This window comes from Heloderma suspectum, chromosome 1, assembly GCF_057233095.1.
Source record: "Heloderma suspectum isolate Gila_16-S chromosome 1, 16-S_ref, whole genome shotgun sequence".
NCBI lineage: Eukaryota > Metazoa > Chordata > Lepidosauria > Squamata > Helodermatidae > Heloderma > Heloderma suspectum.
Window position 1 is genome coordinate 262174914 of NC_139458.1, and position 15494 is coordinate 262190407.

At 44.2% G+C, this 15494-nt stretch overlaps 2 protein-coding genes across 6 annotated transcripts in view; one reads left to right on the plus strand and one right to left on the minus strand.

Annotated features, from left to right (window-relative positions):
* The first annotated feature begins 1215 nt into the window (after nucleotides 1–1215).
* SF3B6 (splicing factor 3b subunit 6) lies at nucleotides 1216–8334 on the plus strand. The gene is made up of 4 exons (XM_084826478.1): nucleotides 1216–1381; nucleotides 3227–3345; nucleotides 4766–4904; nucleotides 7783–8334. Exons 1-4 carry the CDS (start codon nucleotides 1352–1354, stop codon nucleotides 7870–7872), a joined length of 378 nt encoding a protein of 125 aa, XP_084682604.1. The 5' UTR covers nucleotides 1216–1351; the 3' UTR covers nucleotides 7873–8334.
* A 1621-nt stretch (nucleotides 8335–9955) lies between these two features.
* FKBP1B (FKBP prolyl isomerase 1B) overlaps nucleotides 9956–15494 on the minus strand; it is a 49536-nt gene continuing 43997 nt past the window's right edge. For 2 of the 5 annotated variants that reach the window (XM_084826484.1, XM_084826481.1), the window contains one exon: nucleotides 9962–10651. In XM_084826484.1, coding sequence (XP_084682610.1) covers nucleotides 10523–10651 — 129 coding nt within the window. In that variant the 3' untranslated portion in view covers nucleotides 9962–10522. Of the gene's footprint in view, nucleotides 10652–11563; nucleotides 11652–15494 lie in introns of all 5 variants that reach the window. The other 3 variants (XM_084826482.1, XM_084826483.1, XM_084826485.1) reach the window with 3 other exon arrangements.

The following is a 15494-nucleotide window of genomic DNA, read 5'->3' on the forward strand; positions in this document are numbered from 1 at the left end:
TGCTGCCCAATCACAGCTACGCTAAAAACCCTGCGCTGTTTCACTGCTTTCGATGAGCAAGTCTCCCTTCCACCAAGGGATAAAAACTTGCTGTTCAAGGCACCCTGGAAGTGAATCGTGCCTGCATCTTTTTTACGTCTATGCATGACTCTGTTGCTGCCATCTTGCGGCTAAATTATATAATTTCAGCCCCTCCCCTTTCTCCTCCGTGCTGGTTGGGGAAATCGTGAAATTGCAATCCTGTTGTCAGCCCCTTTGTTCTCTGCTGTCATCCGGTGGCAAATCACAAATAGGGCTTGGAAGGAGCCGTGCCTTGGACCCATGTTTTCGAGATACAGCTGTGCCAGGAAGCGCTGGATCCTCGATCTTATACTGTGGTTTAATAATGGCTTTGTCTGGTCTATGTATCATGTGAATGCAGGAGATGTGTAGGATTTGATCCGACTTCAAATCCTGCCATCTGGACAGCATTCAGTGCTCAGATGACAGAGGTGGCTCAGCCCGCTTACCTTCTGGGTCAGCTCCCGTAGGTACTGCTTTTAGAAGGCTATGGGGCATGATTTGGTGAAATTGAGGGGAGCCCATAATCTGACCGCTGATAACATTACTCTGAGAAGAGTTAGGATTACTCACAGCGTAATCCTATATCTACTCAGATGTCAATTCCATTGAATTCAATGGGGCTTACTCATTGCAGCCTCATTTTCGGGAAGGCTTGTTCTCTGTAGCTCTTCTTCAAACAAAACAAATTTGAGTTCATAGTCTGGACACCCTGCTGTCTTCTTCCTAACTTCATTATGTTCGCCGCTCAATCGACGGACAGGATATAAATGCTCCAAAAAACGTAAATATTCGAAACAGAATAAATGAAAACCCCTTTAAAACCCAGAAACGCTTCTCCTTCTTTAAAGGAGCCAACCAAGAATTATGTCCACGCGGTTAAAGAGGGAGCCGGGCAGGCTCCTCCACAGAGCGTTGCCACTCCTTTGCGGAGGGAGCGATGGTGAAGAGCACGATTATTTTAGCCGCGAAAGCGAAAGGCGCCTCTACGCCGGACCCGACCTCTTGACATTTTTACATCAGACCTTAAGCCCTCCTACCGCTCATGCTCCGCATATGGCGGAGCCGCACCGGAGCCGGAAGCGGCGGTTGCGCGCACCCCCCCCTGCGGCGGCGGCGGGCGGATCCAACCAAAAACAAAGCGGAAGTTTGCCTCTCTTTTCCCGGCGCAGGCGCAGAAGGCGCTACTTGCGGCTGCCCCGACGCGGCGCCCTTCTGGTAGGCTGCGGACTTCACGGGGGTTCATTTTCCCAGGGACAGCAATAGGGCGCCCCGCACTTCGGCCGTCGCCATGGCGATGCAAGCGGCGAAACGCGCTAACGTGAGTCCTCCGCCTCGGCAGGGGCGGCCATTTTGTACAGCGGCCTCTTTCTCCTCTCCCTCCCGCCCGGCTGTTCCTCCCTCTCCGCCGTCGAGGCACGCAGCCCGTCTTGTGCAGGGAAGCGCAGGGCATGACGTGGGCCCGACAGCCTTCCCCGCCCCGATTCCTCCCAAGTGGCGTTGGACTGCAGCTCCCATCATCCCTGACCATTGGCCGTGCTGGCTGCGGTTGATAGGTGTTGTCGCACAAAACACCGGGGGGGAGGCGCCAAGTTGAGGAAGGCTGTGGGAGAAAAACGTTGCGCAGGGTTATGCAACCTGGTGCCTACAGATGATTTGGAGTGCAAGTCCGCATTGTTCCTGTTCCTTTGCCCTGCTGGCTGGGGCTCATGGGAGGTGTAGTAGGAAACATCTGGAGGGCACCAGGTTGCCTGTCCCTGATGTAGGGGTTGGTGACAGCATCCGATGTTGGATAGTCCATGGGAATGGGCTGCTGATCCTGATCGGGAATGTGACGGATGAGAAGTTCCCTTTCAAGGGTGCACTGTGGAAGGGGTGTGTGAATGGAGAACCCACTCTGGCGTTCATCAAGGATGGACTATGGTGAGGTGACTAATCTGTGGTACCCGATTCTGAGTATCCATACCTAATACATATATTAAGTTTTTGTCACCAGGGATATTTGCCCTCTTTAGCCAAGAAGCGGTGATCTAGCTTTCGAAGTAATCTCTTCATCCCTTTAGCTCAAGGAACTGTAACACCCATTTGTTAAGCATGTTATTCCAGAGGTAAGTCCCAATGTACCATTTATTTTTAGGGAGACTCAGGCGCACACTACTGGTGATGGTGGCAGACTAACCATCCTGAAACATGTGTCTGCCCCATATGTGTATGAAGCTGGGAGTGCCTTAATGGGCCAAATGTGTTTCTGGGTGGGTGAACCTTCCCTCTGCCTGCTTTTTTCCACAAAAGCCCTAAATGCTAGGTAGTTTTCTCCAAGGCAGACTTACTTCTGTTATTGGAACCCAACAGGGAGAAAAGAATGGAGTACAGGGGAAGGTTTAGCAACATTTTCCCCTACCCCATATGTGTCTCTGGTTCTTTAAATTGCACCTACCACTTTACACATTTAGGGCGCAATCCTATAGCTGCTAGACAGCCATAGGATTCGTCGGTTCCTGGAGAACCGCTTCCCCACCCCCTCCCCCGCTGCCTCGTAGGCAGTGCGGATCCTCCCCGTGCTTGTAAGAGCAGCTTAGAGCGGGGGGGAAGGGGGTATTCCTGGGGGCGGGAAGTTCGTAAGTGCCATTAAAACACTTCCTATGTGTTATCTGGCCTCCTCACCCCACGCTCCAATGTCCTGTGGCTAGACAGCCAAAATCTAGCTGCGAACGCAGGGTGGCTGGAGCACGGAGGAGACGATCCCCTCCGCGCTCCTCCCGCCATGCATTAGATAGGCGGTTGCCTCTGAGTTCGGAGGTGGCCAACTATCCCCATAGGATTACTCCCTTAAATGTTCAGTTTTGTTGCCATCATGTATAGTTTCAGCTTCATAGCCAGATTCTTTCTATTTAGGCACTCCAAAGCCCATTAAAGTCAACATGCTTACGTACATCTCACCCTGTATAGGAGTTTAGAACTTTGCACTACTAAATCAATCATAGGGGTGATTAGGTCCCCCTTCCATCCTCAAAACAGGTACATTAAGATCTTTGAGAAAGATTATGGGGTACAGCAGCTTTTAGGAGCAGTAAAATATGGGTAATTTACAAATGTTTGCATCTGGCTTATTGACTTCTAGGAATTATTGCTGCTGTTGCTAAGTTGTATATTTTACCAAATCTAGATCCGTCTGCCCCCTGAAGTCAACCGAATTTTGTACATCAGAAACTTGCCATATAAAATCACAGCTGAAGAAATGTATGACATTTTTGGAAAATACGGACCAATTCGACAAATCAGAGTGTAAGTCTGTGTTAGAAAACTACTCTTTGATTTTGAATTATTGTGGTTATGCCAAGTAGCTTTCTAGTTGATTGGCCCATCACTATTGCAGTTATTCATGTAAAATAATGGAAGCGATGATACAAAGCAGCCAAGTTTGATTTGAATGTTACACAGGGGAGAGGCATGTGACACATGGCCAATGTATTGTAAAAAGTGCAAACCCAGACACATATAATATGTGGGATATCTCATGGTGCAAATGTCAGAGTGAACATACTAATCTTTCACAGAAGTTTGGGTTTTTTTTTTAAGTTGACAGATCCATCATGTAGCAGGAATGTTGTGAAGGAATTGGCACTCTAAAATAATTCTGATAGTTTTTCATAGGAAACAAAGGTTTGAGGGAGATTGCAAGGAACCATGATGATTAACTTGAAAAACCAGCCAGGGAAATGTTGGCATTTAATATAGCAATATCATTATAAAGCAGCACTGTAGCACCAAATTATTAAACTATTTCGAACTATATAGAGGAATGAGCCAAAGTGAAATTCCCCCTACGCTGGCTGGGGTTGACAGCAGTTGTAGTCCAACACATCTGGAGAGCGCTGTGTTGGGGCTGCAAATTCATTATATTGTATGAGTTATTGCAGTAAAGGAAAAATGTGTTAAGTGTAGTATTAAATTTCATTAGCACTTGAGCAGAACAGACACTGGTGCTGAAACAGTTGAGTTCAGGCAGGTATTGTGCTTGGTTTTACTGTGTATAAATGAAATCTTAACTGGACAGCCTTGTTTTACTGCAGCATTGCAATTAGCAGCCTGTTCAGTACAAGAACTGTCTTTCTGGGTTAGAACCATACCAGACTTGTTGCTTAGTTGGTTTTTAAGACATGTATGAGTGAGTGGACAGTTATACATATTGTTGTATGTATCTGTCAAGCCATGCATAGGTCTGTAGCCCGTCGTGGGGGGGGGGTGTCCTTTTGTACTAGCCCTGTATCTTTTGAGTCTTGAGACTTATGCTGGCAACATACTGAAATAACAGATGTCACTGGTATTACAGATCACTTCTGTTTTAGATGCTTTACTTTGTGCTATACACTGCTTTCTCAGTTGATATGTTAAGGGTGGAGTTTACCTGGAACCCCAACTGGGTGTTTAGACTTGATGCACCAGTGTGCATTACTATGAGTTCATTCTTGTGCAGCCCAGTTGTATGTGTGTTTACTCTGAATTAAGTCCCACAGAATTTCTTGGGTTTACTGCCAAGTAGGAGAGCATAGGACAGAAGCCAGTCTTATTAACTGACTCTACAAAAAACAACACCACACTTAAGTGTGTTGAATAATTTCATTAGCGACCATTTCCTTCTGTATGGTCTGAATGCTAACAGAAATTTCTTCTCATCCTTTGTAAATATTCTTTTATCTTACAGAGGAAATACTCCTGAGACTAGAGGAACAGCCTATGTTGTCTATGAAGATATCTTTGATGCCAAAAATGCTTGTGATCACCTGTCAGGATTCAATGTGTGCAACAGATACCTTGTTGTCTTGTACTATAACGCAAACAGGGCAAGTACACAAGCTTTTCTTAAAACATTTCAAATCTTGTTAGAACATAAGATGAGCTTTTTCGCTTTATTTTTGATGAGAGCACTGTGAGAAAAATGCTGGAATAATTTAAGATAAGTGAATAGGGAATTGGGTTCCTCTATATGGGCTAAGGGGCCGCGGTGGCTTAGGGGCCGCGGTGGCTTAGTGGTTAAGATGCTGAACTGCAGACTGGAAGGTCAGCAGTTCAAGACCCGAGTGCTGCGTGATGGAGTGAGCTCCCGTCTTCAGTCCCAGCTTCTGCCAACCTAGCAGTTCGAAAGCAAGAAATTGCAAGTAGATAAATAGGTACTGCCTCAGTGGGAAAGGTAACAGCGTTCCGTGCACCTCGGTGTTCAGTCATGCCGGCCTCATGACCACGGAAGCGTCTTCGGACAGCGCTGGCTCTTCGGCTTAGAAACGGGGATGAGCACCGCATCCTAGAGTCGGACACGACTGGTTGGGGACACCTTTACCTTTTACCTTTACCTTTATATGGGCTAACCAAGGTAGGATTGTAGAAAGCAGTAATTTTGGCAGTCCTGTTTAAAGGTTATGCAGTTTGATTAGAAGTAATCAAAGCAGAGTCAAATTGAATCTGATCTGAGAATTTGACTGATTTTTTATTTTTGTGAACTGAACAAAATCTGAACCATTGGGTTCAACAGAAACTTCCAAACAAACTGGGAACTCCCCCACCCACCACCAATATAATTGAAGTTGCATATTCAGAGCAAGGGTTTGAATAAAATATGATGGCACAGTCCCTGGCCCCAACTAGAATGAATCATGGGCACATAAAAACCGTATCCCGGAGGAATTGTATACATTTTGGGTTTGCCCAGGCCTCTTTGAGGGCTGCGAAATAGCAGGCAGGATAGAGTCTTGCTTATTTAAAGCTGTAATCCACTGTAGCAGACTGTGAAGATACAGAATCTAGAGGGAGAAGTGGGAAAAGGCAGCATTTCTGTGTCCCACAGAAAGAAAACAGCTTATGGATTGGTCTTTAGTCTCAGTGCATTTCAACATATAATTTTCAGATGGATGGGGAAATCTTACCTGGAAAAAAAAAATCAACACCCAATACAATAATTTGTATATATCTTACTTGCATTCAACATTATATTCTTTTTCCTGTTTTTTGTTCAACTTATTTTGGCACACATTTTCAAGTGTTTAACTGTCTCTGTAGCTGTTAAAGTTGTTACCATCTCTTTCTGACCTAGCCATTTGATATCTATGCTGACATTCAAATCAATCTTATAAGCAAGCTCATCCAAGTTACTAGCTGGCTGGGGGCTGGCAGAGGTGGGACAGAAAGCTGTATTTCTCTGCTGAGTGTTTCCTTCCTCTAGCATCCCAATTCGTTTCTATGAAGAGGAAGGATGGAGCGGTCCATCCTGGCCAGCTCTCTCACGTGCATAATTCCTGGTTGCCTATGGCTACCAGGCTAGTGATTAAATACAAGGCTGTTACACATATTTGCCAACAGTGAGTTACACACAGGTTCTATTCTGCCATAGCTGGGCATGTGAGTTTTTCTTTCCCGTTTCTGTATTTCATTTTTTTATGGTTAATGCTTGACCATACTATTTCTTAGGGGCTGCAGTGGCTTAGTGGTTAAGACGCTGAACTGCAGACTGGAAGGTCGGCAGGACAGCAGTTCGAGACCCGAGTGCTGCGTGACGGAGTGAGCTCCCGTCTTTAGTCCCAGCTTCTGCCAACCTAGCAGTTCGAAAGCAAGAAATTGCAAGTAGATAAATAGGTACCGCTTCGGCGGGAAAGGTAACAGCGTTCTGTGCACCTCGGTGTTCAGTCATGCCGGCTACATGACCACGGAAGCGTCTTCGGACAGCGCTGGCTCTTCGGCTTAGAAATGGAGATGAGCACCACACCCTAGAGTCGGACACGACTGGTTGGGGACACCTTTACCTTTTATACTATTTCTATTAATTTGCTTTATCCAACTCTGTAAATCAGCACCTTAATGTGAGTATTGGCCTGCTTTAACGAGAACTAAATTGATAAGTGACATAATTGACACGAACCCACCCAAGAGGAAGTGGTAGTATAAGACTTTCCTATGACAACATTATACTAAAAGAGGGCCAGAAGAAGGCCCATAACATACAACTTTCTCTTGAGGCTTAGAACAGGCATGAAGACCTGCAGGGGGCTTGTGTGTGTGTTATTACAGCCCATTCCTTGCAGTGTAAATCTTCTCCAGAGAGTCATGTGCAGTCTCCCTCTGCCACCCACTCACCCATCTGCATTAGTATTGTTAATGGGACTATTCTAGTTGTTTCAAATAGATCCACAAAAGTTAAAAACCCAGGGGAAAAATGACTAGTTTGCTTGCCTACACATATCTAAGTTAGCAATTTGTGGCACATTTGATGGCCTGAAACAAATAAAAACAACCCAGATTTTTTTCCCCTTCTAATTCTCAAAGCTTGGTTGTCTGGAGGAGATTCTTACCACAGATTATAAGGGGAGAGACTTTTTACAAGCTTGCTAAAATAGATGAATGGGGGGGAGGGGCAGGAGTCTCTCCTATCACGTTATCTGTGGACATCCCAGAGCAGCACAGACATAATGGCAGCCTGCTTGAGCGATAATATTCAGGGTCAAGCTGTTAGCTGCTTTTTCTTCAACACTTGGCAACTTTTGTGGAATTAAATACGTGTTTGCATTTTGGAGTATAGTTATGACAAAGCATCTTGATTTCTTGGTAGTAACATGGCTTGTTTGACAAGATTATCAGTTAAATCAATAGCAAAAGTGAGCTTGCTTTAAAGAACATGATAGGATAAAACTGGTTTGACTAGTGTTTTTTCTATTAATGTTTGTTTTATTACAGGCATTCCAAAAGATGGATACAAAGAAGAAGGAAGAACAACTCAAACTGCTGAAGGAGAAATATGGGATAAACACAGACCCACCAAAATAAGACTTAACCTTCATGAGCAACTGGCTTTTTTGGACATTTTAAAAAAACCCATCAGTGTCTCTAGACTAAGCTTCCCCCCAAATATATATGCCCAGTTTGAAGCACTGGTATTTTTAGGTCTTAAATTTGTTGCATAAGCCACTTGAGAATTCCAGCTTCAGATGGAACAGCCATTGGTGTAGAAATACAATTATTGGCACTTTGAAGTTAAGATCAGCCACTTGGTACACTGCTGTTGATATTGTTCCACAGTTCAGAGGCTTGTATGAAGCTTTGTGCATCATTAATATAACCATTTGAGCATTATGGTAAGGAGAATGTGTAAAATATTCTGGGGCTAAGTGCTGGATTAAATCTGTTAAACAGTTTTTTAAAAATTGTGTTTTGGTTTCTGTCTTCATAAAGGCATCTGCATAATTTGTCTTCTCCAAATGGTGTGCTGTAATAAAGAACAATCTGATACATACTGAGCAGCCTCAACTTGACAGACAAGCCTCAGGTCATGAATTTAAAGTGGTTTCTAACCCTTATGACTGTAAGGGAACCCCTAAAGGAACCCCTAAATCTGCCAAATGTTCAAAAATGGAGGTTCTGAGCAGAGCTTCTAGGTATCTAGGGTGTGAGCAAAGACCTACAAGAATATCTGTCTTGTCTTGAGGGAATCGCCCCCTAGATTCATACTGCCCTTTTTCTTCTCCCTATTGCTCACTGTACCTTCTACTCTACCCCTCCTTTTTCTACTAACGTCTCAAAATGTTGCCCTCAGAAAAGCTTGGGCTAGAGAACACATGGCACTGTTCAAGTGATAGAGAACACATGGCGCTGTTCAAAGCAGCTGTTGGCATGATCTACCTGGCTGGGATACCGTCTACGAAGTCCCAAGAAAGAGCAATGATATAAATATAGGACCAGAGCTTAGGTGCAGAGCACCTGCTTTCATGTTGACTGTCCAGGTTCAATCCCAGTCATCTCCAGTTAAAGGGATTGGGTAGCAAATGATGGGAAAAAAACCATGCCTGAGACCTTCAAGAGCCACTGGTAATCAACCATACACAATTCTGTGCAGATTGTCTGACCTGGTATAAGGCAGCTTCCTGTGTTCAAGTAATAAATCAACATGCCTAAGCAATTTTTTACTGTGTATTCTGAATGTAAAACGTAGGTTTTGTACAGAGCAATCTAGGGAGGGGGGGAGCAGCCTTTCCCAATGCCTTCTTGGCTTGTGCTAGCAGGGGAGAAAGTATAGAAAGCATGGCGTTTTCCTTTTTATTTGGCCACTTTGCCCTTCCATCGATTCCAATGGGGAAAGAATGAACCACACCAGCCCCGAGGTGGTGCAGTTCTTCCCCCATTCCAGGGACTTGTTGTGGGCACGGGAGGGCATTGCTTCCTGGAGATCCACAGCCTCTACCAGCATGCCCACTGAACACCTTTTTGTGCTCTCAGTGTCAGAATAGCACTAGTTAGGGACCTTTCTACAGCCTCATGGAGGAGGTTTGCAAGGTTGGGTCTCCATCTCTTGATAGCAGACTTGATCTCTGTGCTCTTAAAGGGAGAGAACCAAAACATCCTATGGATGCCAACTCAAGGGCCATAAGATTGCAACCTTAGGTCTGAGTATCTTTAAAAATATTTAGTGCAGATTACTTTGCATAATTCCAATTAAAGTTGAGATACGTTTCTTTTTGGATGTCAGCTAAACTACGGATGCCCAACATTTTTGGGCCTGAGGGCCACATTTGATGCTGGTTTGGGTTGGGGGCTGTATACGTCCATGTATGTGTGCGCATGCACACACTCGCAATCCTGAAACATCACTCCTTCCTCACTGCTAGCAGCAGTGGCAACACAGGAATTAGCAGCAGCTGGGTGGTTGGGGGGGGGGCTGCAGTTAAGTCCGGGGGGGGGGGCACATGAGTCCTGTGGGCTGAACAGCTCTAAACTAAACCTACAGTAATATTTTTGTTGTTTGATCCAATTGTTAAATCAGATTGAACCATTCAGTAATCACAATAATAGATTTGGTGGATTAAGAAATAATTATTGCACTTGGCGTGGTATGCTTAAAAGAAGGAGAAAGAGAAGCAATAAGTATCAAGATTTATTTGTTTTCTTGGAAAGTTGAGCCATTTTCTTTAAAACAGCAGCGAGCAGAACATACAAGTTGAAGAGAAAGTGGCAGGGCAGGTAATTTGGTTTGGCTAATGCCCACTTGTGTACATGATGCACACTTGATGTCCGAGCACCCTTGTGTGTTTGATTCTTTTAAGTGTATAGTAAGGCAGTGGTTTTTCAATAAGTAATCTCTGTTTATAGTGTTATACACACACACACACACACACACACATGTTCTAATCAAAATTTTGAAGCTTCACATGCTAACATAAAATAAAATATACAACTCAATAAAATATATAACTCAAAAATGTTACAGCCATTTCCCCACCCCCCATGTCCACAGCAAACAAGCACCTAAACAGGGATCAATGCCCAAAAGTAGTTAAAAAAAAAAAAAAGTGGGAAAAGAACCTCAGGAGAGGCATTGTTAGCATGATACATTGAGTAAAGGTAACAAATTCCAGTGGGATTCTTCCCATTAAAAGGAAAGAATAGATGGGTATGAACAGGAGCCCTCAGTCAGTTGCCAAGTTTATTCGATCCGAAGTAGCTCCACATCAAAAATCAGAGTAGCATTTGGGGGGATGACTCCTGGCTGGCCTGTGGCTCCATATGCCAGGTTGGGTGGAATGGTGAGCTTTGCTCTCTCTCCCAGGCTCATCTAGCAAATGGAAGAGAGAAAATGTGAAGCAGGAGGAAATGTCAGGAAACAATTATCACCATCTTTCTCAAAAAAGACTCGTGGTGACTTACAACAAAATTAAAACATATAAAATTTAAAACAATTATCCACTAAAATACAACCACCCCATAAAGCAACTAAAACGTCAGTGACAACCATAAACAATCCAACTGATGCATTAAACAGCTCACCATATGCCATCATATAGAAGAAAGCCTTAGCCTGGCACCAAAAAACTGACAGTGTTGGGGCCAAGCGGGCCTTACTAGGGAGAGTGTTCCATAATTGGAGGGCCACTACTGAAAAGGCCCTCTCCCTTGTTGCCGTCCTCTGAACCTCCTTTGGAGGAGGACCTCAGATGCTGATCTTAGGGCACAGGTAGGTTCATACCAGAAGAGGTGCTCCATCAGGTACTGCAGTCTTGAGCCATATAAGGCTTTATATGTTAAACCAGCATCTTGGGTATTGGGCTTGGAAATGTATAGACAGCCAGTGCAAGCAGGCCAGAATTGTTGTATGCTCAGACCTAGACCCCATTATCAATCTTGCCACAGCATTTTGCACGAGCTGCAGTTTCTGAATCATCTTCAAAGGAAGTTCCATGTGGAGCACATTGCAGTAATCTAATCTGGAGCTCTACATGCAGTAATCTAATCCATGTAGAGCATAGACTACTGAAGTCAGGTTATCCCTGACCAGATGGGGGCATAGCTGAGTTCCCAGCTGAAGCTACTAGAAAGCACTCTGGCCCCTGTGGCCATCTGAGCCTCAGATGACAACGATGACTCAGGGAGAACCCCCAAGTAACGAACCTGCTCCTTCAGGGGGAGTGTGACCCCATCCAGATCAGGCTGAGCACCATTAATCTGATCAGAAGAACCACCGACTTACAGCATCTCAGTTTTATCTGAAGCTTCAGTTTATTAGCTCTCGTCCAGTCCATTGTCGCAGCCAAGCACCAATCTAGCACATCCACAGCCTGATAAAGATGAAATAGAGCTGTGTGTCATCAGCACATTGATGACAACACACTCCAAAACTCTGGATGACCCCACTCAATGGTTTCATGTATAGGTTAAATAGCAGGGGGGACAAAACCAACCCCTGCGGAACCCCATGATGGAGAATCCACAGGGACAAACAATATCCCCCAAGCACTACATTCTGTCAGCAAATAGGAATGAAATCACTGCCACTCCCAGCTCAGACAGTTGCCCCAGAAGCATGCTCCATGGTCAATGGATGGTATCAAATGCTGCTAAGAGATCAAGGAGAATCAACAAGGTCACATTCCCCTTATCTCTCTCCCAACATAGATAAGCTCACAGGGTGACCAAGTCTGTTTCTGTACCAAAACCTGGCCTGAACTTCAACTAAAATGGATCAAGATAATCAGTGTCATTTGTCTGGAGCTGGTCAGCAACCACCCCCTCAAGGATCTTGTCCAGGAAAGGAACATTCATGACTGGCCTAAAGTTAAGATCTTCTGGGTCCAGAGAAGATTTCTTTAGCAGTGGTCTCACTGCCACCTCTTTCAGGTGACCTAGGACCACTCCTTCTCACGAAGTGGCATTAATCACCCAGCCTCCCAGCCAGTTTTAATATGTCACAAGGGGTTCCAATATGGAAGTAGTTGCATGAACCAGCCCAATTACCTTGTCTATGTCCTCAAGCTGCACCAGGTGAAACTCATCCAACAAAACTGGACAAGACTGAACTCTGGATACCTCCCCTGATTCACCTGCTAGATCAATGGAGTCTAAGTCCCAGTGGATGTAGGAGATTTTTATCCTGGAAATGCTTCGCAAACATCTCACAGTAGGCATCTGATGGTTCCACAACCTCCTTTGGTCTAGGGTATAATAAGCCCCAAATAACCTTAAGAAGCTCTTCTGGATGGCATAGAGAGGATGCAGTGGAGGCACAAAAGTAATGTTTCTTTGCTGCCTTTGCGACCCCTGAATAAACTAGGACATGGACACACACCAGCATTCAACTGCATTCGCTGGGAGTTTTCCTCCATCTATGCTAAAGCCGTCTCCCAACCTACTTTATCGTTCTCAGCTCCAGGGTATACCATGGAGATGTATGAGCCCTACTAATCCAGAGAAGGCACTCAGGAGCAATTGTGTCAACTGCCCAGATCATTTCTGCATTCCACAGATTGACCAGGACTTCAGCAGGAGAACCGGCCATGCCAGCCAGGGGAAAAACCTGGAGCTCTCTGGAAGCCATCTCCGGGGGCAGACCATTTTAATAGTGGTCACCAGTCCAAGCATTTCAACCTATGCCTAGTTTTAAAAGTGCAAGTGGTTCTACTGAAGTCACATGTTACAATCCTCAGCCAATGGCCATACTGACCGGGGATGATGGGAGCTGTAGTCTAACACATCTGGAGGGTACCAGGTTGGGGAAGGCTGCAAAGTCATTACAGTGTTGTTTTATCAGTTATTGCAGTAAAGGAAGAATGTGTTGAGTGCAGTATTAAAGTTCATTAGCATTTCAGCAGAACAGGTATTGGTGCTGCAAGAGTTGAGCTCAGGCAGATATTGTGCTTGTTTTTACTGTGTATAAATGAAACCTTAACTGGACAGCCTTGTTTTACTGCAGCATTGCAATTAGCAGCCTGTTCAGTACAAGAACTGTCTTTCTGGGTTAGAACCATACCAGACTTGTTGCTTAGTTGGTTTTTAAGACATGTATGAGTGAGTGGACAGTTATACATATTGTTGTATGTATCTGTCAAGCCATGCATAGGTCTGTAGCCCGTCGTGGGGTGGTGGTGGTGTCCTTTTGTACTAGCCCTGTATCTTTTGAGTCTTGAGACTTATGCTGGCAACATACTGAAATAACAGATGTCACTGGTATTACAGATCACTTCTGTTTTAGATGCTTTACTTTGTGCTATACACTGCTTTCTCAGTTGATATGTTAAGGGTGGAGTTTACCTGGAACCCCAACTGGGTGTTTAGACTTGATGCACCAGTGTGCATTACTATGAGTTCATTCTTGTGCTGCCCAATCCTATGTGTGTTTACTCTGAATTAAGTCCCACTGAATTTCTTGGGTTTGTTCTATTGCAGCATTGCAGTCAGCAGCTCATTCACCTCATGAAACATCTTTCTGGATTAGTACTTGCTGCTTAAATATCTTTGACACAGGAATGAATGGGTGGACAGTTGCACATGTTGCATTTATCTGGCAATAAAGTACTTGGCAACATTCTAGTAATGTAATGGTCTGTCACAACAGTGCAGCTGTTAGTATATTTTATTATTATAAGCATTTGTTTGCTAACACAACAAAGTGTGAGGGCTGGGGAGCCAAGAAAGTAGCTGTAAGATTGTATCTGTGATGTCATTGCTTGTGTGACTCATATTTATTAATTTATAATGCCCAGAGCAACAGGCCACTAGGTGGAGCCAGCAGATAGTTGACAGAGGCAAGCAATTAATCGCAGGACATTTATGAGGGCTTGGATTTTTTGGGAATGATGGATGGCTGAAGCTGCGGTCTACGTGCACTTACCTGGATGTAAACACCATTGACCGGGATGGAACTTACTTCCAAGAAACCGTGTATATGATGGCATGGGAAGTTGCCTATATATGGAAAGTTGTTCCCAGTTTTGAACTTTATCTGATTTGGCTTCTTACAAAGATCCTACACGCATCAACTAGAAGAAAGTCCATTTTCTCCAGTGGAACTTGCTTCCAACAAAGTGTGCCCCCTTCTGTGAGTTCTCTTAAATTCACTTCATAAATACCGCAGTAGTAGAAACAGGGATTTATTGACCTGTAAATTATTTCTATCGTCTTTCCACCTTCCCCACTGACAGCATTTTTGTGAAACGGTGCAATAAAAGCACAATTCAATTTGAGATTCAAAAGCCAGCAAATATATTGTGAGATACTTTGGTTCCTGGCCTGATTAGCATGTTTTATTATAAGCAGTAAATTGTTATAAGCAGAATGAGTTCCAGTCCTCATATTAAAAAGTATGTTGGAATAGTAAGTGTTATAATTTGTTAAAATAGATTTGTTTACATGCTATAGTTGATTTAGAGCAGTTATAATGACATTAAACTGTAGCTGCTTAAGGGGTAAAAAAAACCCTTTTGCCTTTCATTATAAATAATCATTGTTCATAAAATGAAATTACTATACTTAAGTCATGAGTAAAATGATGGAACTACTTATGCTGACAAGGAAGCAAATAGTTTTCAGGCATCACATGATACATCTGTCCTTCTACTGAAAACAGAAATAGAATAGAAATTCCTTCTATTTGCTTCCCTTGCCTGCCATTTCTTTTTTCACAGTGGTAGCAACAAAATTCCCCTTCATGGATCACTGCCTTGTTGTGGCGAAGGGGCTTGCGTAACTCAGTGAAGCCATAAGCTATGCCGTGCAGGGCCACCCAAGACGGACAGGTCATGGCAGAGAGTTCTGACAAAATGTGGTCCACTGGAGAAGGAAATGGCAACCCACTCCAGTATTCTTGCCAAGAAAACCCCATGGAACGTATCACAAGGCTAAAAGAGATGACGCCGGAAGATGAGCCCCTCAGGTCGGAAGGTGTCCAATATGCTACTGGGGAAGAGCAGAGGGAATTTCCAAGTAGCGCCCGAAAGAGTGAAGCGGCTGGGCCAAACCCGAAAGGACACTCAGCTGTGGATGTGTCTGGTGGTGAAAAGAAAATCCGATGCTGTAAAGAACAATATTGTTTAGGAACCTGGAATGTCAGATCAATGAATCAAGGTAAGCTGGAGGTGGTCAAACATGAGATGGCAAGATTGAACATCGACATCTTGGGAATCAGC